General features: G+C 37.5%; 1 protein-coding gene across 1 annotated transcript; it reads left to right on the top strand.

Moving 5' to 3' along the window:
• The first annotated feature begins 301 nt into the window (after positions 1-301).
• On the top strand, positions 302-24,705 carry LOC131798650 (focal adhesion kinase 1). Its single transcript, XM_059116352.2, has 30 exons — positions 302-806; positions 3,652-3,827; positions 4,580-4,667; positions 5,324-5,403; positions 5,733-5,795; positions 6,535-6,589; positions 7,189-7,329; positions 7,971-8,048; positions 8,829-8,957; positions 9,728-9,842; positions 10,020-10,083; positions 10,353-10,459; positions 10,984-11,043; positions 12,949-13,046; positions 13,821-13,896; positions 14,292-14,392; positions 15,167-15,282; positions 15,998-16,098; positions 16,262-16,351; positions 16,717-16,921; positions 17,136-17,215; positions 17,706-17,737; positions 18,595-18,703; positions 18,963-19,231; positions 19,684-19,848; positions 20,169-20,292; positions 20,956-21,026; positions 21,425-21,574; positions 21,910-21,990; positions 23,259-24,705. Exons 1-30 carry the CDS (start codon positions 669-671, stop codon positions 23,469-23,471), a joined length of 3,375 nt encoding a protein of 1,124 aa, XP_058972335.1. The 5' UTR covers positions 302-668; the 3' UTR covers positions 23,472-24,705.
• Positions 24,706-24,898: the final 193 nt, after the last annotated feature.

Below are 24,898 nucleotides of genomic sequence, written 5' to 3'. Positions count from 1 at the left end.
TTCTTTTTGATCAAGACGAAAGATTGTTTTATCAAAATAGATCAAATTTTTTAAAATGGCATTTGTTGCCTTAGTTAGCCGATAACGTGACCATGGATACTCTTTGACTTTTGCAGTGTATATTCCCTCAGGCACTAGACAGGGAAAATCGTTGCATCACTTTGCAAACGTCAGAGCAATTCGATAATTGTTTTACTTTGTTGCGTGTCTTTTATTTCAACTTCCGGTGTTTTCGTTACACCGGAAATCCATCCTATTCGTACCCACATTTACTATCCCACAATGCATGATGCACTTATCTCCGCCATCTTACTTTTCTTTGCTCTCAAAACAACTACAAATTACAGCTTGTATCACTGCGTTTCCCAGCGGGTAATTTTGACAATAATTTATACAGGAATCTTCCTCAATTATAAAATATCAACTGCTAAGGAGGATAGCACGTCGGAGGGACGTTATTTCAAGAGAGCCCACCATTGTTGTGTCATATCGAAATTGGTTTTAAAGAGAGGGAAAACGGAAATAGGCTACAGATTTCCCTACAGAGTTTCGACAACTGAATGTCTAACGACAACTTTCAGCCAGAATTCAAGCTCTATACTGGCTGTTGATATACTGTTGTTCTAGTCAAGATGAGAGGAAATCGAGGTGAATGACAGCGACATAAAATGTCTCGGAATTCGAGCAAGAGAAACAGTTCTAATCGTGGATCAACGGGATCGGACACAGCTCGTTCAACACTGAAGGTTGTCCTTTCAAATGGCGATTCCAGATCAGTGAAATGTGGCGAAGCAACAGATGTTAAGGTTGGTTTATCCATTTCGTTGTATATCCAGTCTTTTCGTGGCGGCATTTTTGTGCTTTTTATTGTTTTGATTTTAGTATTTAATCGCACGAAAACTCTTCAGGAATTCTTGGTGGGGTTTACATAAATTCAATTGGTGCCTGGTGAGAGATTGCCGAACCGTACCCAATGATTTTCATCTTTTCTTTTTGTGTTGTTTTGTTTCTTGTTTTTTTTCTGTACGCGTTTTACCGGTACTCTCTCAGCAATGTTTTCTCTGTCTAATCTGTGAGCATAATTTTCGTGGTTGAACATTGTAACAATTTTTTTGCGACGGATATGGTTTGATATTTTAGCCGAACGTGCTCTAAATTTATTTTAGAAAAGTAACAATTTAAAGAAATAATACTAGGAAAAGATCTTTGGATTATCTGGTTCTATCCTAACAATCTTACTTTGCTCGAAACCAGTGTTTTATTTTGGACTTCAACAATGTGTTTTTTATTACCACCATTATCATAATGAACCCGTTTTTTTCAACTGTATTGATGACGATCCGAAATACGATAAAATGTCAAGAACTAAAGATCGTGCAGCAAATATAGAGGATTCTTCTGTTGGATTTGCTTCTTAACAACACGGATTAAGTTTAACAACAGTTACTGTAATGAATACAATGTTGGAGGTTAATTCACTGTCAGTGAACAATGTTTTTGTTCCCGAGATTTAGCCGGATTGAATAATATTTTTTTTCGAATTCGTGTGCCAGGTACTTTATGATATTGTTGAAAATAAATTTCTTTAGAAAGTACTTAAGGGTCAACTTATAAGATTCCATCTCTTGATCTTGTTTTGATGTCCTTTTAAGATTGTTTTTCATTTCGTAAAAAGAAAAGTTAATTTGATCCAGATCGTAATGATTTGATTAGTATGATTGGCAATTAGTTGATCACTTTCTTTTTATCCTTTAATAAGAATCCTGGTAATTAGATTTGTTGGGTTGTGGAGCTGTCTTTATCACCTAGAATCTTTTGCTTCGATATCCTTTAAATTCCAAAATTATATTCATGCAATGCATAAATATTATTTAGATCACATCAGCTTAGCAAATACTTCACAAGTATGCATTTTGCTACTCTGTAAGAGATCTGTTTTCATTTTTCAATAATTATTCCATTTAAATTGGTTGATTAAGGTACTACCAAAGTTTGGTTAGGGCTGGTTTTGATTAGAGTATGTAGGTTATTACATGTTTTCCAATTTTGAAACTGGGTCAGATTTTCTGTAGATCTTCCTAAATATGAGATTAAAAGCAAAGAAGTATCCAAGGGGAGACATAATTTGTTCCCAATGCAAGTTTTTGGCTTTGAGTAGCCATCTGCAGTTAGTTAATGTTGAAATTAATGTTCTGTTTTGCCTTACTCACCTGTACAATGAAATATGTCAAATTGCTGTAAACTTCCTTTTGAAAATTGTTATAATTATTGTACAAGGTTGCTTAACTTGTGGAAAGCTAGAAGTTCTGATGCAAACAGAATTTACTGGCTGCAAGACTTTAAAATCTGGTTTTAATTGCTGTCACTTGAAAAGTAATTGATCACTAAAGTCATAAATGAATGAAAGTGCCAATAATTATTATTAACTAGTAACTAGTCAATAATGGAAGATTTGGAATGTTCTAAATCACATGGGATGAAATATATGATGAAAAAAGTCATGCATTTGTACCTCTAGCTCTATCTCAAGTCATGAGACAGACATTTTCTCTGTCCTGTGACCAAATGGATACCTTTGAAGCTGTCTTAGAGAATTTGATTATGTCTCCTCAGTCATTAAATATAGTAATAGTCATTTATCACTGTCAAACCTCTGTAGTTATTTATTATTTTAATATACTGTCTTATGGGTGTTCATGTCATTTAAGCAAAAACTCACTTGTAGTATTAAGCCTTTTTTAAAGGTATATTAAAAGGTACACATTTTAGGATTCAACAGCAACTGTAATTGCTACTGTGGCCTTAAAAACTTCAGACTGGTCTGTGGGGTCTCTTGACCTTACGTCAGAAAGCTGATTCCCTGCAATTAAACACCTTCGATTTAACCTTAAATCTTGTGGCCAAAAAAATGTGCTCATTGCTTTTGATAGTGCTTCTACTTTTCAGTAGAAGTTGTAATCTTGGTCTTACACCAAATTATTGTATGTAATTAGCCAGAAAATGTGTAACAGCTAGAGAGGAGAGTAAATGATCAGATTTTGGGTGCCAAAGGGTTAAGGAGAAGTTCAAATGCCATTTAAGTTGCCACCTTGTTTTCCCATTATGTTTTATGCAATGCATGGTGTTTTTTTCTATTGAGATAGATCTCAACTTTTCATATTTATTTAATTTTGCTATTACTATGTTAAATTACAGTTATAAATAAGGAGGAAGAGAAACAAATGGCAATGAGACCCTAAAAAATTTTTCCAAAGCTGGTCAACATAGGTTGCCCCACATGAAAAGCAGATTGAGTTATTTTAGACAACAGATGAAAGGGACAATATATTGACAAGGAAATTTGTAATTTATAATTTAGAGTGCAAGAGACAATGAGAAAGTGTTTCAGAAAAAATGTTTTGGTTTATGGCCATCTGAATTCTTTCAAAATACATGATTGCAAATGTTTGTGAAGCAGAACAAATGGAATTGCTGCAGGGTTACTTGTATCTTGCAGGATCTTGGCTTATAGCTGAGAGATTTCCAATTTTGTTTGGTAAGCATCATGCTAGTATCAGCTTTGAAAAACTTAGAGTCTCAGCCTATGGCCAAGATCAGCTTATAGCTGAATTTCATAACATACCAAATAGTTTGCATTTGTCAACATTTCAGGGAATTGTTCATTTGGTGATTGGAAGTCTTGGTGCTGATCCGATAACTGCAGGAGACTACTATGGCATTAAACTTGAACATGTCAATACAAATGAGTCCTTCTGGCTCAACAGTAAGGTCACAATTGGTGAGGTACGAGGCAAGCATGAGGCTCTTTATCCTGCAGATGAGTGGAAGTAAGTTAGTGTTCTCCCCTATTTAAGTTTAAAAAAGCAAAATAACTTTTCATGCAGTGAAATACAATTTAACAGAGCTAACAACAAAGAGAATTAAGGTTCTCTAGTAGTCAGCAGTTTTTTGCATATGTGCATACATCTGAATTCCATGTGCTCTTCGTTTGGGGCATTCTTGCATGAGCTTTGAGCATGAACTTGAGCTTTGAGCATGAACTTGCAGTGTTAAGAGGAGTGCTAGCTCATCATCCAGGCAGTTTTCCCCACCCCTTCCCTCCCTCTTCCCACTGTTTATTCAGTGTGACAGTTGCCTATTTCCACTCATGGCTGGGTCGTCTCAGGATTTGCCAGCCACGGGAAAAGTCTCCATCTAGGAGCTGGCTACCAATAGGGGAAGCTCCTGGATGTTTCAGGTACCCAACCTCCACTTAGTGATGCAGTTGTTAAAAACTGGTAGAGCAAATCTCTTACCTGTGCAATTTTCAAGCACAGTACTTTAGGCAGAAATATGAGGTTCTACAGGCAGTAAATTTTATTGGTTACTACCTGAAAAGAAGGAAACTGAGTACTTATTGGTGCAAGCAAGCTGTTGGTTTACAGGACAAAATGGTGGCAGAAAATAATTGATAATAGACTGGTATCCTGTTGAGGGGTACTTAATGATGTAGTAATAATTCTATTTTACTACCACTACAGAAACTGTGGTAGTCATGAGTAGGAAGTGACATGTGCTTGTTATTTAAATTCATCTTCAGGTACCAACTAAGAGTGCGATATTTTCCTAAAGATTTGAAAGAGCTGTACACCAGAGACAAAGTTACTTTCTTTTATTTATTTGATCAGGTATGAGTACAGATTTAGTTCTATTAATTGACAGTTTTTCAGTCATCATTTTAAAGGATATGTTGTCTTTGTAATAGTTTTAAATTATAGGATAAAAGCTCTCATGATAGCAAAGGCAGTTATTCTTAGTAATGGGATTTTGAGTGAAACGACACTGTATTTCTCTGTCCTTAATCACTTTCATTATTAACAGTAAGGGATCAGCAGACTTTTGATGTTTTTAAGAAATGTATCAGAAAACAAGATCTAGATAAGTTTATCTGTACAACGACTCCAGAAATTGTGTCCGTCTAGTGCACCTCTTAGTATGTATGTATTTGCTTCAATTGAGTGTGTTTGTCTGTCATAGGATTATATATAATAGAACTTTGTACATCATCAGTTGAGTTATTCTAATTATCCCTTTTAGTTTTTATATTAGTCCTTACTAAGCAAGTATCCGCTATATTTATTGACATAAAAATGAAGTTATTTGAGCTAGATAATAATATATGAGAGTAAAGTATTTGATTGGCAGTTGCACTTATTTTCTGGGTTTTTCTTTGGTTGTTATTCTGTTTATTTACTCTTAAAGATCCACTGGCTCACTGGTTATTAACTCTTTGTAACTGCATGTATTTATTTAATTAACCTTTAGTTAATTTATTTTTCTGTAGGTCAAGAATGACTACCTCCAACACAACAGTGAAAAAGCAGATGAAGACACTGCATTTAGACTTGGAGTTCTGGAAATGAGGTAAAAAAGAAAAAAAAAATCATAGCTGTTAATTTACTTCACTCTAGCTCTTTTGTAGTAGGGACTGGAAGAAACCATGTCAGTATTGGCAACAAGAATGTTGTGAAGGAACAGATTAAGAGTGACTGGCATCTAAATTCCCCATACAATATCACCTCTGAATCACACATTGTAGTCACAGGAGTAAAGGAAATGACTACCACCTAAAGAAATTTTTGATTGTTAAACAAATTCTCCCTGCCAGCACCTTAAGGAAAGTATGATAACAGTATGGAGAATAAACATACTGATGTTGGCTTAAAAATTGTTATTTTTTTTTTTCTGAACAGGAGGTATTTTAAGGATATGCCTCAAATAGCTCTTGACAAGAAATCAAACTTTGAGTACATTGAGTAAGTAATGTCCTTTTATCTCTTGACCAATCAAACTTCTGTTGCCTCTTCTCTTTTTACTTTTTTTTAGTGTAGGTAATAAGTTACATGATTTTGAGTGCAATTTGGTGTTAATAAGCACAAAAAAATTTTTCAAAGACAACAAAACTGCATGAGCCTGTAGGACTTGTGCCATTTGCAGTCTTCGAAAAAATTAACAAGTGCTTAGTTACACAAAATTGTATAAGAAATCATGTTGTTACTTGTTACTAATTTACATGAAAAAAAGCATGATAGAAAGTCAGGACAAACAAAATTTTGACAGCACATGCACTATTTTCAATTTGCACTCTGGTGTTACAACTTTGCACTGGTGTTACAATATTGCATTTGTGTTACTTGAAAAATGCACACAATTTTTTCATTAATATACAATTTTTTCATGTATATTACTAGAAAAAAAATCATGATGGGGAGTTTTGATCTTATCAGATTTGTTACCTCATATGTCCTCTTGAGAAGAAACTTAGTTTTGTCAGCATGTGATATTATTTTGGCGTAGTATTCACTTCTCAGATTTCTTTTTGGAAATAATGACTGAACTACAAAAGGACATATTCACGATATGAATTTTTGTCAGTGATGACGCTACACTAGTTATTGAGTTGTCTTCAAAATTGTGCTGATTCTGTTGTTCATCCATGACTCTTCAAGGGATCAGTTTTCATCAGTTTCATCTTTTTTTTTCTATGACATTTAGGAAAGAAGTTGGCTTGACCAAATTCATACCAAAGGCTGTTTTGGAAAACATGAAGGTTAGTCTGTGTAACAAATGTGTACATGTACAAGCTGTATTTGTGTACCCTGTTGTCATGAAACTGAAGGTTAACTATTGTCAGAATCAGAAAATTTTTTTCTTGGGATGCTTTTATATGTGACTGCATGTGTCTACCCATTTGCAAGGAATGCTAAGTAATACAAACTGTGGTACTCTATCTTTTGTTAGGACAGTGGTAAGTCATGCTTGTGATTGGAGTGCATAATAGGACAGTCAATGCACATGCATGTCTGATATATGCATGTATGCATACTGCTGTTATGCATTTTACCAAGAAGTTTATTGATTGAGATTATTGAAACCATCTTACTGATGACCAGTTTTTTCCTCAAATGTTGCTTTAGTATTGATTAATTGGTAACAGGACTTGGTGTCACCCAATTCTGTCTTGTGATCATTTCCGTGTTAAACAAAGAGGATGCCTTCTTCATGGTCATCCCATTTTGTTAATCACCCATACAATTACAGGCTAAATTGGACTCCAGTCAGTCCTATCTCCATAGAGTATAAATCACCATATATGATGTAACTGATATTTAGTGTTACTCATAATGTTGTTTCTTGTTTTTTTTTCAGTCCAAGCTTTTGCGGAAGACCATCCATGGTTATTTTAAGCAGTATGCACACTTGAGTGAAGTGGAATGCTGTTACACTTTTTTTGATATTCTTTCCAAACTTCATCGATTTGAATTGGAGTCTTTCAGATGCTCCTTAGGGGTGAGTGAAGCCTCTGTTTCTTCATCAGTTATTTAATGTTTTAATATCAGACAAAATGTTGTGGGAATTTGCTATGGCATAATTGATTGTGACTTGAATGAAACAGTAGCAGAGGCCAAAAATCCTTCCTCCTCCCTTATAAAAGAAGTGCTATGTATAGTTGATTTCCTGGCTTTGCAAGTGACTGTGCTCACCCCCTTAACCTATGAGTAAAGCTTCAGACATGCCTTATATAAAACAAATTTTTTAATAGCAAGTCAGATTTTAAACATTTTTTCAATTTTCTTTTTCTTAAAGCAAGATTGTCAAAACTTACAAACTTAGCTGGTAGAACTGCATGCAGCTGCTAATGCACTCTTTAGTAAAATGGAACAGTGCACCTCTCTATCCCACAACATTAAAAAAAGTGACAAATTTCATCTACCCAGTGCAATTTACAATCATAAAGGGATCAATGAAATAAAGGGTACCAGTAACCTTGTACAGCAAGGACCTATTTGTTTGTTTTTGGTTTTTTTTTTTTGTATGTGTGTTTGTTTGGTTAAATTCATAAATTTCATTTATCCCTCTCATGTTGTTTTTTGGTGTTATGTTTGATTGACATCAATTTAATATCATTTTTGATAATTCATTTCCTTTAGACTGGTTGGACAATAGCAGTAGATGTGGTTATTGGGCCCAAAGATGGAATAAGTTACCGAGCTGAACGTGGATCACTTGTGAGTACCTGTGTATTTGAAACAGGAAGCTGCAATATGACTTGTTATTATTTGTTTAAATGTTTACCTTAATGAGTACTAATCTACAACCTGATAGTGTGGTTTTGGAAAAGTGCATTCACTTCTTTCAGGGATCTCTCACTGTAGTTTAAAGAATTTAGAGGTGGCCAATATTATTTTTATTGAATTAGGACAATAGATTTTTTTCGAGGTGGGCATTTCTCATGGGAATTATATGTGGTTTGTGAGTGAACAGATGTGTAGGAAAGTGAATGTATGTATAGCAAAACCAAGTGGTGTGTTTTTCAGTAAGGATTTCAGTGATGTAATTATTTCCTGTGGGTTTACTATGGAAGCATTAGACTTGTGTCTGTGTGTGAATATATGGAACTGATGTAATTCTTTTGTAGTTGAATGCCTCTAAATACCTCTCAAAAACAATTTTTATAACTTAGCCCTTTAACTCCCAAGATTTTCTTGTTAATTCTCCCCTCCAGCTGCTACTCATTACAGGAATTTGGTGTTAGATCAAGATAACAACTTCTACCTGATAATTTTGAGTATTCTCAATGCCTGTTTGCTAAATAATGAATAGTAGGGAGAAATTATATGTTAATCAATCTTGGAAGTTAAAGGTTTCTGATATGTTCCACCATGAAATGTCCACATTATGCATGGTTGATACGATTTTTATTTACCAATAAATCAATCAATGAATGAGCAAACAATACCTTTCAGTAGTAGTACTAAATGAAGTTGCTTTCATCTGTTTCACTGCAGATTACACACATGGCTGATTTCCATCAAATAACTTCAATTTCAATAACAAGGATACCACTCATCACATCATCTGTCCAGACTGATAAACAAAAAGCTACTGTTAGTTTGAAAGTGTTAGGAGCTGCTGAGGTTTGTTAGGCTTTATAAGCTGTGTTTGTATTTTGCAAATTTTTATACAGTCATATATGTGGGTTTTCTTAATTAAAGCTGCATTTACATTAGATTCCTTGATGGTTTTAGAAGTTAGGGTGGAAAATGTATGATGGTGATTGGACATAGTAAAGTCCAATCTGGTTTTGAATACGTAATTACTGGCAAGCATTTTTTTTATGGTTTTGTGGAGACAGGTTTTTGGTAGTCAAGTCTCTTAAAAGCTGACATGCTTATTTTTAACAGAGACATTTATCAGGGAAGTACTTGTTGCAAGATTATGTGCAGCCAATTTGTTCTTGTCAAGTGCCCTCAGCTAGATTTCTTGTCATTTTTAATAAATAGAAAAAAATTTTCTCAAAACTCTTATTTAATCGATTTCCAAAGTCTGTAGTTGTAAACTATACAAGTAAGGAACTGATCCACCCAGGTGAGCTGCAATTAAAGAAATTTCAAAAAAGAAGCCTGGAAGAATACAGGCTCAGATGGGATTTGAAGTTGTGCCTTCCAGCTGCTTGCTTTTTTGTGCATTACTGCATGATCTAAGATGGCACTTGTTGTGAATAAGGTAAATTAAATCATGTCGTTTGTTCCCTTAAAGGAATCTGTGAGGATCATTTAATACTTGTATAGTTTTCACAGGATAATATCATTTTTTTATTTAATTGTGAGTTATAAATATCAATTGCAAGTTGTTTGGACCCACTGTACAGTACGTAACTGTCTTTTTATCACCTTTTTGTTTGCAGCCTCTTGTGTTCACCACATTCTCATTAGCTAAGGCTGAAGAGATGGCCGACTTGATTGATGGATACTGCATGCTCTTTAGTGGAAACAAACATTCGCTGGTCTTTAAGAAACTAGGTAATGGTAATATTTCATAGCCATGTATACTATGATCCAACAATTTATATTCTGTACCTCACCCAAACGCCTGCATGCCATCTCCACTTGGAGTTGTCTATGCTATTGAGTGTGCAGTCTTGAAAACAAAAAATGAAGGAGAAGATCAAGTGCTAACAGTTGCTTATGTTCTTGCAGATATTGAGAGATCTCTGCCATCAATTCCAATACCAGCTTCTCCAAAAACTGAGGAAAAAAACAGGTAATCATAAGCTGAATAAAAATTTATCTTCAGAGGCTCATCATAACTTCCTTCTCTCATAATGACTGAGGAAATGAAGAGACACAGTAATGTTGAAATCAGTGCACAGGGGACAGTGAGGAGGGTGGTGGATACATGTATTTTTGAAAAAATACAATACTTAATTTTAGTCATGTAGGAGGATCCTTAAATTGTTTTGCCAATTATGGGACAATATCATCTCTCACTTGAATAAATGGTAATTTATGCATAGTACTTTTTTTTTTCAGCCCATCTATTTTCTCACCAACCCTGAAACAAAACACGCCAACTTTGGGAAATGATTTTGCTGAGAGGAAGAACTCTGTTACCTCACCTGTGCAGAGAAAAAATGGAGGTATGTTTACATTTCACTGGAATTCCTCAAATTGATTTTTTCAGTTCCATTAGCACTCTATTGGCAGGGGAAGATTTACTCAAAGAATTGAATAAATGTGTTTGTAACTTCTCCTTCAATTTCATTATTGAGTGATCTGGTACAGGGAATGGACAGACTTATCAGTTAGTAGGTGTAGTCTCAGTGTAACACCAAATTCTCAAAAAAAAAAATTACTAAAAAACGAATAGCACAAATTTAAGGTTAAAGGGTTAAAGAAGGGTGTACATGATCAGGAGGTGTAAAATTTCTGGTTTGCTTGTGGAAATAGACCCTGACTTCCATTCGTGTACTGTTTTCCTACAGGGTGTGCCTGCTTGTACAATCTAGTTTCCTTGCTTCCTTGTTTCATACTAAAATTGCAATAAACTTCATGTGAAAGGAAAGGAGAAGTTTTGACAAAAAATGCAACTGCCAGTTTTTCATATGCTGGGATTACTTTAATAAGACATGTAACAATATTGTCGATGTTTTCATTGTTGTAGAGTTTGATGATTATGCTGAGATTGTTGATGATGATCCTGATTACGCCCATCCTATGGCAGGTATGAATGATGTTGACAGTGTTTGGCTCTTTATAGAATTTGTTACTTTTTTCCAGTCTGTGTCTAAACTCACATAGGAAATTTGTTTGGAAAAATAATGCACAGTTATTAAATTTTAATGACTGAAAATCTAGTTACAAGGAAATTGATATTGTGCATAGGTAGTATCACCTACTACTACTACTACTAAAACTTTATTTGTCACCATTAAATTTTTTTTCTCTACCATTATGTACAATTTGTTTATTAGACAGTGATTTAAAAATTGTTGGTAGACTAAGATTTAATTTTGTGTTGAATCAAATAAAATCACTTTTAAAAAGTAAGGATTTTTAGTAAAATTTTTAACTCCCAGGATGATGAAAGAGTGAGTACTTAACTGAATGATTTGTTACACCCTAAAACCTAAAACTTTCCCTTTTGGTCTTCTATAAGAATTTATTGAACATGTAGCTTTGTAATGTATTTTTTATGTAGTACAATCTTCAGAATACTGCATGGCAAACTCAATTACTCTAACGTTTTTAAAACCTTCTAAACAGTTATTGGTTTGAAAGAAAATTGTGATTAGAATTGTCAGGGAGAGTGTAAAGTAATGCAAAATATTCACTCATAACACTGTACCCTATTATGAGCCAAATTGGTAAATTTAAAAGTCTTATTGTAAATCACAACTTCACCTCCTGTCAAGCTCTAGATTTTGTCAATTCTTAAATAAAAACAGAACAAGCAAAGTTCTTATTCTAATTGACTCTCTTTTGTAGAAGAGATTGTATAATAACTTAATGAGCTAATTCTTTGAACTAGTGAAATACTTTAAGACTAGATAACCTTTAAAAGATAATGCATCCGTGTTTGAAATGACTCTAATACACAGTACTGGCTGCTGCACGTGTAGCGGTTGCAATGTCCAGCCGAAGTTCTCTGGTTATTAATAGGAGACCAGGTAAAATAACAAAAACATAATTTATTTTTGACATAATTTTTGGTAAATGTTACAGTGTATTTTAAATTGTCTTTGATAACTGTGATGGCTGATGAATGACTGTGGAATGACTGAGTGGATTTCAGTAACAATTTTAATGCTGCCAAAAGTATTGTAAAGAGCAATTACTTTCTTTTTAATTTGTATTTTAAAGATCAATGTTGTATTTGTTTTGGATAATACATGTACCCTGGAGGTATTTTCTGTTAAAAAATTTATACCAAGACTTAAAGATTTCATATATTTTAAACTCCAAAAGAAAGAATAATCATTCCTAACTTTCTTTTTCATGATGTATCACAGTAAATGATTTGAACCTAGGACTAACATGTAATCGTGCAGTCTGATCGGCTAGTTGTGGGAAGTCCTCAGAAAGACATGTGACTCTGATGATGACACCCACTTAGGATGTCAAAATGTCAGTCACTACTACTGACCACAGTCCTTCTCAGGACAACCCTCACCTGGACAGACAGGCTAAACTTTCTCATTAGGTATCGTCTCTAAACAGTTAACCCTTTAAACCCTGGGAGTGACCAGCATCTAATTTCTCCTTACAGTAATAGGGCAGAATCATTCATTAAGACCATGAGAATAAAGGAAATGATCGCCCCTCAAAGAAGTTTTGATTGTTACACAAATTCTCCTTGTCAGTACTAAAGTAAACGTATAGAGAAGAGAATGGAGAATATGGATACTGATGTTAGGGTGTAAAGGGTTAATTCTGGCCATGTAATTGGTCTTACTAGTGGCATAGGAAAAACCCGACCCCGCACACAAGGCCTTTCTTTCTTTGATCAAGAGAGTGAAATAACATGGCTCTTACCTTTAAAAGGTTTGAGACAGTGTAGCTTCAGAGACTAAGATGGGTCAAAACATTTTCAGCATCATTGAATAAAATTATTCTTTCTAATCCCTAGCCAAAGATTATCAAATTCCCCGGACAAAGTTGATATTGGAGACGATAATAGGACAGGGTCAGTTTGGAGATGTACACAGAGGAACCTTCATCAGTCCAGTGAGTGATGCGCTCTCTAAGAACTTGACAGATAGCCGACGTTTGGATTGATTTCAGATTTACAGATTACAATTGAGTTTTCGAAAAACCAAAACCAAAACTAAAGTAATCACAACAGCAAATCGGGACAGAGGTTGAGATCATCATCAGCGAATTAGAACTCAAAGTAAAAAAAGGCAACCTGCGTGAAACGCGGGAAAACTCGGGTGTCCAAATCATGACTGGCTTTAGTTTGGTTTCTGATTGGTTGAGATGGTGGCGTGAGTTTTCTGCACCAATCACAGAGCGAAGTTTGGCAAAACCAAACAAACCATGGATTACTTTCGACACTCAATTCAAGACGGCTCAAACAGTTGACTATGGGAGGCGACATTGTGTTCTCAGCTACATGAACAAGGGTCATAGCAAATTCGTTTTTGATATAATTAACGATAATATCAAGTTGCAAAGGATAGCTTATATTTACAGAAGAAGGTATTCCTAAGATTGCAGCTCCGACTGTAAAATTTTCAGAAAAAGAAGGAGCGTGCTTGTCGGAGAGTTTCAACTTTCAAACCATTACGTTATATTTGTATTGTTTTATGGCAGTCACAAAATTTGCCAAGGTAGAAGGGTTCGTATTTTTGTGTAGATTCGACATCAAAAACCTTTTCTAGAGTTATCCTTGAAAAAAAAATAGGGAATTTTAAAACGTTCAATTGAAAAGTGCTTTACCTGTATTATCATTGTATCATGGCCACTGCTGAATTATGCCTAACGTTTTGTTTCCACTAGGATGATCCTAATTTACAAGTGGCTATTAAATCATGTAAGAATCCGGATTCAAGGGAGAAATTCCTGGAAGAGGCATGTGAGTATCAACTGTGTCAGTCTGAACAAAAGGGAAGTTCGAAAAATGTAAACAGTAACCTTCTGAAGTTGTTTTCATTAACCGATAATTGATCTGTAGTGTGGAATAAATAAGACTTGAAGCACGAGTGTTTGACTCTTTTTTCTTCTTGACAAGGTTGACAAGGGCGTAGTTAGGGGGAAGGGTCCTGGGGTGCCAATAACCTCCCCTCCCTTGTGAGCCTTTTTTTGTCACATTAAGTAAAACACAGCGTGAAGGTCAACATGACAATCTGGTGAGTAACCTGTATTTGACACTGTGTGAACACCCTGACTACTCTCCTGGTTGGTGGGAACTAAACTCGATGAATTTGGTTATTTACATTTTAAAGTTTTTGATTGTAATTTCCTTCTCAGATACAATGAAGCAGTTTGATCACCCGCACATCATAAAGCTCATTGGCGTGTGTACGGATGAAGAATTTTACATTGTAATGGAACTGGCTGCATATGGAGAGGTAACAGTGCTTCTTTCCTTCACCTATGTCATTACACCGGCATGTGATATAAACCCTAAAGAAACGTGTCCCTCGACAGCCAATCGACCGTTGACGTTCAGTCGGTCGACTTTTGTCCGACAGTGAACCCTACAGATAGCCCAGCGCACAATTGACAGGCAGTTGGTCAAAAGGTAACCAACAGTTGTCTGACAGCTGTCCTACAGTTGACTGTTACTAGGCAGTTGATAGACAGTTGATGGATTGTCAGTCGACATTCAAACGACAGTGATTCGGCAGTTGATCGGCTGTCGGTCAAGTGTTGCCCAATGGGTGCCTGACGCCTAAGCCTATTTGTTGGTTAGACAAAAGTCGTTACCATCCCTCTGCCGTTTGTTACTATAGAGGGGATAGCATCTTTGTGCTGTATGTAAAAAAAGTGGTGTCACTGAACGTCACAGGCGCGTTTCTGTCTCTGCGTGAAGTGACTACTCCTCATGAACGATATACTACTTCTATCAAAGATCAAACAATATCTTTATAGTTTCTCTCTCCTTCCCCGGGAATTCTTATGTCTATAACGTTATCGTTTACTCAACCTTCAACCCAAAGAATTTTCCTCTGACAAGATTTCCCATGATAGATTTTTGTCAACCAGAAATGTTTTAGCGCTGCATCATGTCTGTGATATTTCAATGTAGGTACTGCATTTTGTTGCTAAAAGATGTCAAGACTTGATTGGTTAAGATGTCTCTTGGACTGTTATAGTAATAGATTTGTTTTGTTTGCTTTTAGATGAGATCGTATCTTCAGAAGAGCAGACACTCCATTAACCTAGAAACACTACTTAGTTACATTTTTCAACTTAGTACGGCCATGTCATACCTTGAGAGCAAGAATTTTGTACACAGGTTAGCGTTTGCTTCATGAAATTTACTCACGCAACGGTTTCGACGTTGCTGATCGTAGCAATGCGCAGGTCGCGTCACATATGAACCGGGTACTAAAAGGGGCAAGTTTGTAAAGAAACTGTGGTGCTACATCGGTGGGAGAGTATAACAGCGTAATTTAGTATCATCAACTGAGTTGATAACGTAAATTGGCCACCGTAAAGAGTTTAAAATCTGACGTTTCGAGCGTTAGCCCTTCGCCATTCGCTTAGACGAAGGGCTAACGCTCGAAACGTCAGCTTTGACACTCTTTACGGTGGCCAATTAAAGTTATCACAGTTGATGATACTAAAGTACCCTGTTGAATCGGGTGATAGCCGAGCTAGCCAAGTGAGTGGTGGGGCATCGGTGTTGTGCATTGGCAAATAACGTGACTTAATCAAATGCGTTGCCACTATTTTCCTGAAACCTTGGTGGCGGCTATAAACAAAGTACAATTTTAGTAATGTTATTAGGGAACGATTCTGGTAGTAAAAGAACGCTACAGAACTTTTCACTCAGTTCAGAAAATTAAGAGGTTTTGATAGTTCATGCTTCAAATTAGAAATCCTATTTTACAGTACTAGTAAGAGATGAGTGGCAGCATTGTTTTAAGTAACCGTAGGTAAGTTTTCTACATTTTTGTTCCTTAGAATTTCTCCTTCTTATCCGATTCTTTTTTTTTTATTTTTATCAGGGACATAGCAGCTCGTAATGTCTTGGTATGTACGCCTAAATGCGTCAAACTAGCAGACTTTGGTCTGTCAAGATGGGTCGATGAACAGGCTTACTACAAAGGTAAGGATAAAATTGCAGTGAACCAAAATACACCAAATTTATCGGCTTCAAGACGAAGAAAGAGAAGGAGATCAGATTTCTTATAGCTTGCTTCTTTTTTTATCCTGGGATACGTTTGATGCGAGTGTAAGATTCACCTCACTTTACATATTCTTTGTTACAGCTTCAAAGGGTAAACTTCCAATCAAGTGGATGGCTCCAGAATCAATTAATTTCAGGAGATTTACAACCGCTAGCGACATCTGGATGTTTGGTGAGTGAATTTCATTGTCTAATGTTATAGGTGGTGGGAACGGGGAAAGCTTCGGTTTACTACAGTTGTTGTTAGTTGTTTGCGCTTGGAACAACAAACCGAAATGGAGAAAATCCTGCTAAAAGTTGGTTTCAGTGATTGACACGAGTATGTCTCGTTTCATATGAATTTTTTTGCGCGAGAAGCACGAGATAAAACACTTACTGCGAAGATCGTGAAGTTGTCAAAGTCACGCATTCAGCAAGCTCAGATGACATCTCCAAGCGGTAATGCTAGCAATGCATACTTTGAAATAGCTAATTACGGCATGCAGTACGCGTGAGGTCATAAATCGCGAAAACTCTAACTGTGAAATTGTCTTTCAGGTGTGTGTATGTGGGAAATCCTCATGTACGGTATCAAACCCTTCCAAGGTGTTAAAAATAATGAGGTGATTGGCAAAATAGAGAATGGAGAGCGACTTCCCCTCCCCCCTAACTGCCCACCTTCTCTGTACCACATTATGTTTGAATGCTGGTCTTATGAGCCCTCTAAGAGACCGGTCTTTCAGGATCTCAAGACGCGTCTAAGGTAAGTCACTTTACACCTTATAGTGTGATTTAAAATTAATTGTTGAAAGTAATCCGCGATGGCTTTGGTTTTGCTTTACTTCGCTGTGTGATTGGTCCAGAAAACTCGCGCCACTATCCCAACCAATAAGATTTAAAACTAAAACCGATTGCCACTTGGTCGCTTGCGTTTTCCCGCGCTACAAGCAGTTAATCCATCTTTGTTACGTGTCTAGTGTAATCGTCCAAGAAGAAAGATTTCAGGCAGATGAAAAAGTCAGAAGGGAAACTCGAAGAATACAGGCGCTGTCGATGGGTGAGTAAATATGTCTCTTCTCAGTCATATTCATTATCACAAACTGCTTTCCATCTCTTGAAAGTTTTGTTGCGGTTATAGAAATAAAAAATGCCACCATGTTCAGCTTAAAATTCATACCCTTTTTTAAACTCGAGCATCAGTAAGCATATTCTCCAAACTGTAATATTTACAATTCCTATGGTTCTGACAAGGAGAATTTGTGTAACAGTGAAGAGCTTCTTTACGAGGAGATCATTTCTTTATTCTCATAACCTTCATGTTTGATTCCAAAGTAATAATGTAGTGAGAAATTAGGTGCTTGTCTCCCTTAGATGACGTTGGGTTTATCTTAGACTTTTGGAAAGTCTCAAAGGCGACTTTCCTTACCAATATGTCTTAATTCGCATTTCAATTTTTACCAGAAGTTAACGAGTATTGCCTGTAACTGTGCACGGGCGATTTCCATCCAATATTGTTCTTGTTACTTTTTCTTGTGTCTGTCTAACAGGAGCCATACAAGACTCTGTCGCCCCACCCAAGGTACAGATGTTTTATTCAACTTACATTGCTCAGTTCCTGAGAATCCATTTTGTGCTAAATAGTCTTATACGATATATACCTAATTTCTATAACATTGTCAATGAAAAGTACCAAAAGAAAAAACTAAATACAGAATAATTACAGTACGTGTTTCCTTCTGAGGAACGTACCAGTTATAAAACATATGCCATAAAATTTGTGTCATGTTGATTTTAAAGTCTTAGTTTCTTGTATAATTTTACACATAGCTCAGTGTCAAATATGAACGATGTAAAGATAATGGATGGGATTAGGAGTATGTCTCAAAAAATAATATGCAGTGGTTTTGAAATCGTTTTATTTTAGTCTTAAGCCCTCATTAAGCAATTTGTATGTAATTCGTATATCAGGGGTTACTGGCGGTCTTCCGCTGCCCACAAGACCTCTTACTACCGTCTGTTGAGCCCGCGAGCAGGCTCTCCTTTCGCCTTATGGCCCTTTTCTGAACACACCCGTCTATTACACTTTCGGCGACTGCTTATGGAAAAAGTTAGTGAGACCTCTGCCTCTATCTCCCTTACTTAGTGATTATCCCTTGGAAGACTACTAGCTTTTTGTATGCGGTTTTGTTGGGTAACTTCAGATCATTCATTCTTGTGACCAAGCGTTTGTTTTAAAGAACAATAAGAAAAGACGAGAGACTACAGTGCAATTCATTCGTTTTAGAAAGGCAATAAAAAAAAGGTGGTATTACTTGTTTCCAGTTTGCAGACACTGTTGTTGCAAAGTAGCGAGGGCAGTCGCCTTTGTGTTTGAAATACATGGCATAATGGAAGCTTTATAGCTAAAACTTTGTGACTTTGTTGGATTATGTTTAGCCCTCAAGACCTGGGATCCAGCCATCTTTTGTACAAATCCCTTCTGGTGCGGCTCAATCCTCGGCAATGTCAACATTTGACAGCAGTAGAGGAGTAACAAGTCCGAGAGGTAGGTTGGGTCCAAGTGTGTTTCAATCAGTGATTCTTTCCACCCTTCACAATTATCTTGCTGATTTGATTTCTCATCACGCCCTGCCGAGGGCGTTTCATCCTTGAATTACGAATGAAACGTTTAAAGATAGCATATCAATAAGAGGCAAAAGCTGTGGGAATTAATTTTTAAAGGAAGGGAATATTTTAAAGTAAAAGTCTCCTTTAAGATTAGTATCGATATTTGACTAAATACCTTCATTCTGTAATCCTTTAAGGGTCAACTCTGCCAGCTCAGTACCCTGGGAATCCAGGATCACCCAGATCTCCTCGTTCACCACAGTCTCCATCGTCCCCTTCCCGGACGCTCCCAAGGAACTTCAAGTCGTACCACGAGGCCAGCGGTGTCCACGCATTGCTGGAACAGCCATATCGGAATTCTATCGGTGGGAGTCAAACCTTACCGAAAAATTATAAAGCGACCAGTCCAGTAACAAGTCCTCTTGGGAGTCCAACGAAATCCAGAGATGCCGTTATTGATTTACCGGTAGGAGAAACTGAAGCTTGATTGAAGGGTTTTCGTGTAAAGTGCAAGTTTAGAGAAGAAATCTTAAAAATTTACATACTGGGAAGCTTTCATATTGAAAGTCTTCAAGAAGTCTTTACAAAAAAAATTGGTTCGTACCGTGTGGACATCTTGCGCGGAGCCAACTCAACTTGTTTGATATTCCTTTGATTCGCGCGTCATTTACTTTTGTCGCTCTCTCCAAGCTTAGTCCCTCGCGTAAGTCAAGCAGGAAAAAATTAATTGGTATCATGCGAACTCTCGCGCGGAGCCACCTTCGTTGCTACTCTATGTTCGAATTTGGTAGTACCTAGTTTTCCTTTATTCCTGTTTCACGCTTGCGCACTGTCTCTTTAGGAAGGATATCACTTGCTTATAGCCGTACACGTCTGACATTTAAGTATTTAGGACAATCTCTCATTTGTTTCGCACAGAGTGACGAGGAACTGAAACGACGAGAAGATGCTGAAAAAGCCCAAATGGAAATGAGAGAGCAGGCCATGTTTCGACAAAGGCTTCGCCAGCAACGCCTTCAATCAGAGGCAGATTCCAAATGGCTTCAACAAGAAGAGCAGAACATTGAGCTCCCCTTTTCACCGGTTCGTGTTATGGCTTTAACTCGCGCAATCACCAAGATATATCTTCTAATGAAGCAGTTTTTAGTTGTCTGTCGAGAAAAACGAACTGAGTAATTCACAATAGCGAATTGTAACAAAATAAATACCATTATCAGCCAATCAGAACTTTGACACGAGGTGGCCGGGATGGCAATTCTGGTTGGAATTGTCTGATTCAAGTGTTCGATGTATACCCTTTGTCTAAACAACTAGCAGGACTACCACGCCAATTTTACTTTTAGTTATTATAGAAGATTTTCAGCGGTGGTGTTTTGTTCATGCAGCCTCGTTTTTCCCTTTAGGTACAGCAATCACCCAAGAGTCCTAACTTCCTCTCCCCTGAGGACGGAGTTTCGGCGGCGGTAGAATCATACAACCCACGTGGATCAGCGTCATTCATCGAACAGCGCCAAGCAGCCAAGGAATGTAAGTTTGGCGAAGTAACTCTCTCCTTTGCTTTGCAAGGTATCATTCAGTTTAAACTTGGGACAGAAGAAGAATAATCTGAATGTCAAGTAGAATATCTGTTGTTCCGTTTACTTTGAGGTACAAAGGGAAGATTTATACATCAGGCGACTGTTATGATGCCCTGGGGTTGAGATGAGAGGAGGGATGAGGGGGGAATATGAGTGGAGCTCCTCAGGTGTTCCGCCTAGAATAGGTTCTTCCCTTTTCAGGCTAGACTTTAGAAAAGGATAGGATTTCACATGTTGAAGTATATGAATGTTGTCATTAGGTGTTTGACAAGGTCTAGCAGCTGAGCCATTTATTAAGTAAGCTGCGGGAGTAACAGAGAAACATTAGCGCAATTCGCTCTCTTATTCACCAAGATTAAGGCTGCTTTTGCCTCTGCTTTGTCACCACAACGTGAAGCCGAGGTTAAGAAACAGGTACATCTTTTCATTCTAGAGAAGCAGGGAAAAGTAAAAGACGTAGGGGTTTTCGGTCTATAGTGGTCTTAACGTGAGTTAGTGTTTGGACCTCGCCACGGATAGTCCTCTTGCACAGCTTTTTTTTTTAAATACCTACTTCTTCCCTCTCATATCACAGCCTTTCGTGTACACTTTATAAAAGATTTTGTCTCCTCAGATCACAGTACCCCAGTGGATCCACCGAGCCATCAGGCTGCTACAATAGCCGATACAGATATGAATGAAACAGTAAGTATTAGCCAGCAGTGCAAGAGTCTTGTTAGGGAGAGCTGACGTTTTCTTTGTTAATCTTCTACGATGAGAAAAAGTTAGAGTTTGACAATTAGCTTCCTCATCTCATGTACATTCATCTATATTAACAATTTTTCAATTTACCAAAGTAAGTGAAAATCGTGAAATTTGGACTCAATCGTGGACTTGTGGAGATTACTGTAGCCTGCTTAGGTGGTTTGGGACGGAAGATTCTTTTTCCTTGGCGGCATTGCCTCCATGCTCATCACTTAGCGCACAAGATTGTAAAGCGCACAAAATTGTACAGCGCACAAAATTGTAAAGTGCACATAAAACTGCTACCTATGCTGGCTAAGATTTTCACTACTGATCGTTTCGTTTTCATTTTGTTATAGACTGTATTGACGCAGAGAGAAGAAGATCCCAGAGAAGACCGCTCCACAGACACTGTGTTCATTAACACCACTCATGTGGTGCAGGCTGTTATTGGTCTAAACAATGGCTTACCATTTGCCCGGTGTGAAGATTACCCGACCTTTGTTAAGGTATAGAACACCTTGTTTTAAATTTTCACATGTTGTATACGCTCGTTGCGTTTCACGGCGAAGGGAAGACACCACACCCCCTCCTAGCGGGATGTGAGAAGGTGAAAGTGAATTAGGTCTCGCTCCAATCTTTCGAGACTTCATACGCCAATTAGGGTTATGCCGCTTGAATAAATCTAAAGAAAGGCCATACAGTGAAAGAGCCTAATCTCCCTGTCTATTGGAGCCATGGAATTATTTGTTCCTCGAGCATCTTTGTTATTGCGCGTAATTTTCATCTTGTTCCATTATTTCCGCACAATACCAAGAGCTGACATGGCCTCTCTTTCCCGCAGGCAATCGGTCTTTCGCTCAGAGATTTACTAGCACGCGTTGACGAAGAAATTCACAGATTAGATCCGTCATCCCACAAGGAAGTAAGTATGAACTTGAGAGAAAGATTTTTTCATTTTGTCACGAGCGTGGGACAAAGAAAAAATTCCAAGTCCCCATGAGGAATCGAACCTCAGACCTTTGTTCTACCATTGTGCCATAGAGACTCTACGGTGAGCGAGGTCTGTTACGAAGTTCATATGACACGCGTCCTGCATACTGCTAGGATCAGCAATGTCAATAACATGACGCTATCGTCAGGGAAAAGGGGAAATTAGCTAACGAGCACACCACGCTCGGCGAAAGGCACCAAGACTCTCGAACTTTTTTTTTCCGGCGTTCTTTACTAACTGGGTTCTCCAATTCTACTTACTTCCAGTTTTACTTCACTCTGTGTAATTCTGGTTAATCTCTTAGGCTCTCACACTTTGATTCTCACTGACTTGTGCTGCTTAGAAATCACTTCAACTACGGAATTCTGTCTCTGCAACTCTGCACACTGTCTACATTCCTCCCACTCTCTCCTAAGTAAGCTCTAAAGAACATGCCCATATAGCCAGCTGGCTGGCCTTTCACGAGATTTTTTGAAATGAACAACGAAGTTCTTAATCATGAGGCTTCCGATGAATTGAATCAACCTCTGACTGCGTTATCCATAACAAGAACTTTCGAGTGAGTCCAAAACAAGGTCAGCGGCAGACAACCTAAACACGTCCACCTATAGAGGTTAGACAAGGCTGTCACAATTCGGAAGCTCGTCACGACAGCTTCAACCCCAATAACTTCGGAATTCAAATTCACACATTACATACATTTTAAGTATAAACGAAGTATTAGACCATATTAAACTAACTAATTAACTAATTATAAACTAACCGAATACTTCATATCGCTGTTAAGAAAATCAGGATAAATGACCCTTTGGAAGAACAGTCAGCGATGTTAGTATCAGTCAGTTTGACTTTGATTAAGCGTTCCAGATTCGGTCAAGGATTTGAGCCTTTGTAGGGGTCATTGATGCGCGCTGTTGGGAACGACCGCGTCTCTTGCCATACAAAGAGTGCTTTTGAGTTGTAATTGACCAGTGAGGAGTGGAGTGGGGGAGTGTAATTGACCTGTGTGGGGTGGAGTGGGGAAGTGGTATTGACCTGTGTGGGGTGGAGTAGGGGAGGGTAGCTCGGAATGGACTAGCATCCTACATAGAGGGGACGTTCGATTTGGCTCCTTCATGTCCAGAGGACAGGATCTGATGTCAGGTCGAGTCTAACCATTTGTGCGCGTTTTAATTTTTTTCCTTCTTGTTCTATTTTAGGTGGAAATGGCCCACAAAGTGCTCTCCTCTGACATGGCTGAGCTGATCAACTCCATGAAAATGGCGCAGAAGTACAGCACTACTACACTGGACCAGGAATACCGCAGAGGGATGTTGTCTGCTGCGCATGTGTTGGCTGTTGACGCCAAGCATCTATTTGATGTTGTGGATGAAGCCAGGAAGCAGTCTGCAAAGTTGTCATCCAGCGCCTAATTACACTTAGTCGTGAATTACGTTCACGAAACTTGGGCACAACGTGGATATTTTATTCGGAATATCTCGGTACGTGTCAGAGGAACTTAATAAATCGAAGGATGAAAAGGAACGCCTTCTAAGGAGCAGATAACCTCGTCTTTTACTTAGCTACATGGAGTAAAATATACCGCGCTGCTGCTTTAAAGAAAGGATCGTTTCATGAGAAGATTTAAGGATCTTCAATTGACTCTGCGATAACATGGCGGGTTGAAAAACCCTGTGAGATGCTTTTGTTGGCTTTTTTTCATGTGCTGTGAAAGAGCATGTTTGGCAAATGACTTGTGGAGTGACACGTTGATTTGAGTGTCATGCTCGACAATTTGATAATTCAGCTGTTGTGTTCGACCAATAGTTGTTGTTCTTGGTTTGTGAGCTGCCTGTGTTCATGGATATCTTCTTTCTTGGCCGCTTTGTGGACTTATGCCAGGGAAGTCGAACACCTACCTGCCTTTCAATTACCAAATTTTTATACTTTTTAGAAACGATGAAAGAAATTTGTAATGCTGCGAAGCTGTGCACTTTGGCCGACTATTTGAACTAAGGGCTATATATTTTGGACCATCGACTTGAGATTTTTTTAGACTTACTTAAAGTTTTTACTCTATTAAGGGACTTCTGAATTTCTTCTCTTCTACAGCTTTTGCCTGTAAGGGTATTTTCTTGTGGCATGAAATTTCTAAAAAAGTATCGTGTTAATCTTGAAGCTTAATTAGATTGTTTTAATTTTAATCCCGATAAAAAAAATGAATACGCAATGAATTGCATGCCGTTTGAAATGATACAAAGTTCGAAGCTATTTTTTATATGAACTTTAAAAAGGAGCTAGTTGATGTGGATAGTTAATTGCTGTACATATAAAATTAAATTGGTTTAGGTTACTTTGTGTACATTTCAGCTTTATATCGCATGTTACGATCTCGAACTTTTAAACGCACTGCAACGAGTGATGAACACGCGCGAAAATTTCGCATATGGCGAAGTTTGGTTTTGATTGATATTTCAAAGCTAATGAGTTTGAATTCTGTAGTTTTAGTTATTACACAATTGAACAGTTTTTACGTATTTTCATTCGGGCTGGTGTACTCCGCAAGAGCCACCGGATGTTGTAATGAGGCCATTTTGTTCGTTTTAGTTGACTTTACGTCTATAGTCGGTAGTATTTCTAACAGAAATAAAATGCAATGGAACTATAGTTTTGGCTCTGGAAGAGCTTGGGTGTTATTATTTGCGGGGAATGAGTGTGGGAAATCATTTGAACGTGCGTGTTATTCGCGAGTTATTTTTGAAATTTCTCCAATTCGCTCCAGCCGAAGGCGGATACTGTTAGAGAAGTTTCAAACCATCGTTAATGATTTTTAATAATATTTGTTATCTGTATCATTTAT

Source organism: Pocillopora verrucosa, chromosome 2 (assembly GCF_036669915.1).
Source record: "Pocillopora verrucosa isolate sample1 chromosome 2, ASM3666991v2, whole genome shotgun sequence".
Taxonomy (NCBI): domain Eukaryota; kingdom Metazoa; phylum Cnidaria; class Anthozoa; order Scleractinia; family Pocilloporidae; genus Pocillopora; species Pocillopora verrucosa.
The sequence above is the reverse complement of the archived record's forward strand: the minus strand, read 5'-3'. Positions and strand labels throughout refer to the sequence as shown.

What these genes read in the sequence shown, in the direction of transcription:
- LOC131798650 (XM_059116352.2), top strand. Translation starts at nt 669, where the DNA reads ATGTCTCGGAATTCGAGCAAGAGAAACAGTTCTAATCGTGGATCAACG. An exon ending in GCGAAGCAACAGATGTTAAG is followed by an intron (nt 807 to 3,651) that starts GTTGGTTTATCC and finishes TCAACATTTCAG; the next exon opens with GGAATTGTTCATTTGGTGAT. An exon ending in CTTTCAGATGCTCCTTAGGG is followed by an intron (nt 7,330 to 7,970) that starts GTGAGTGAAGCC and finishes CATTTCCTTTAG; the next exon opens with ACTGGTTGGACAATAGCAGT.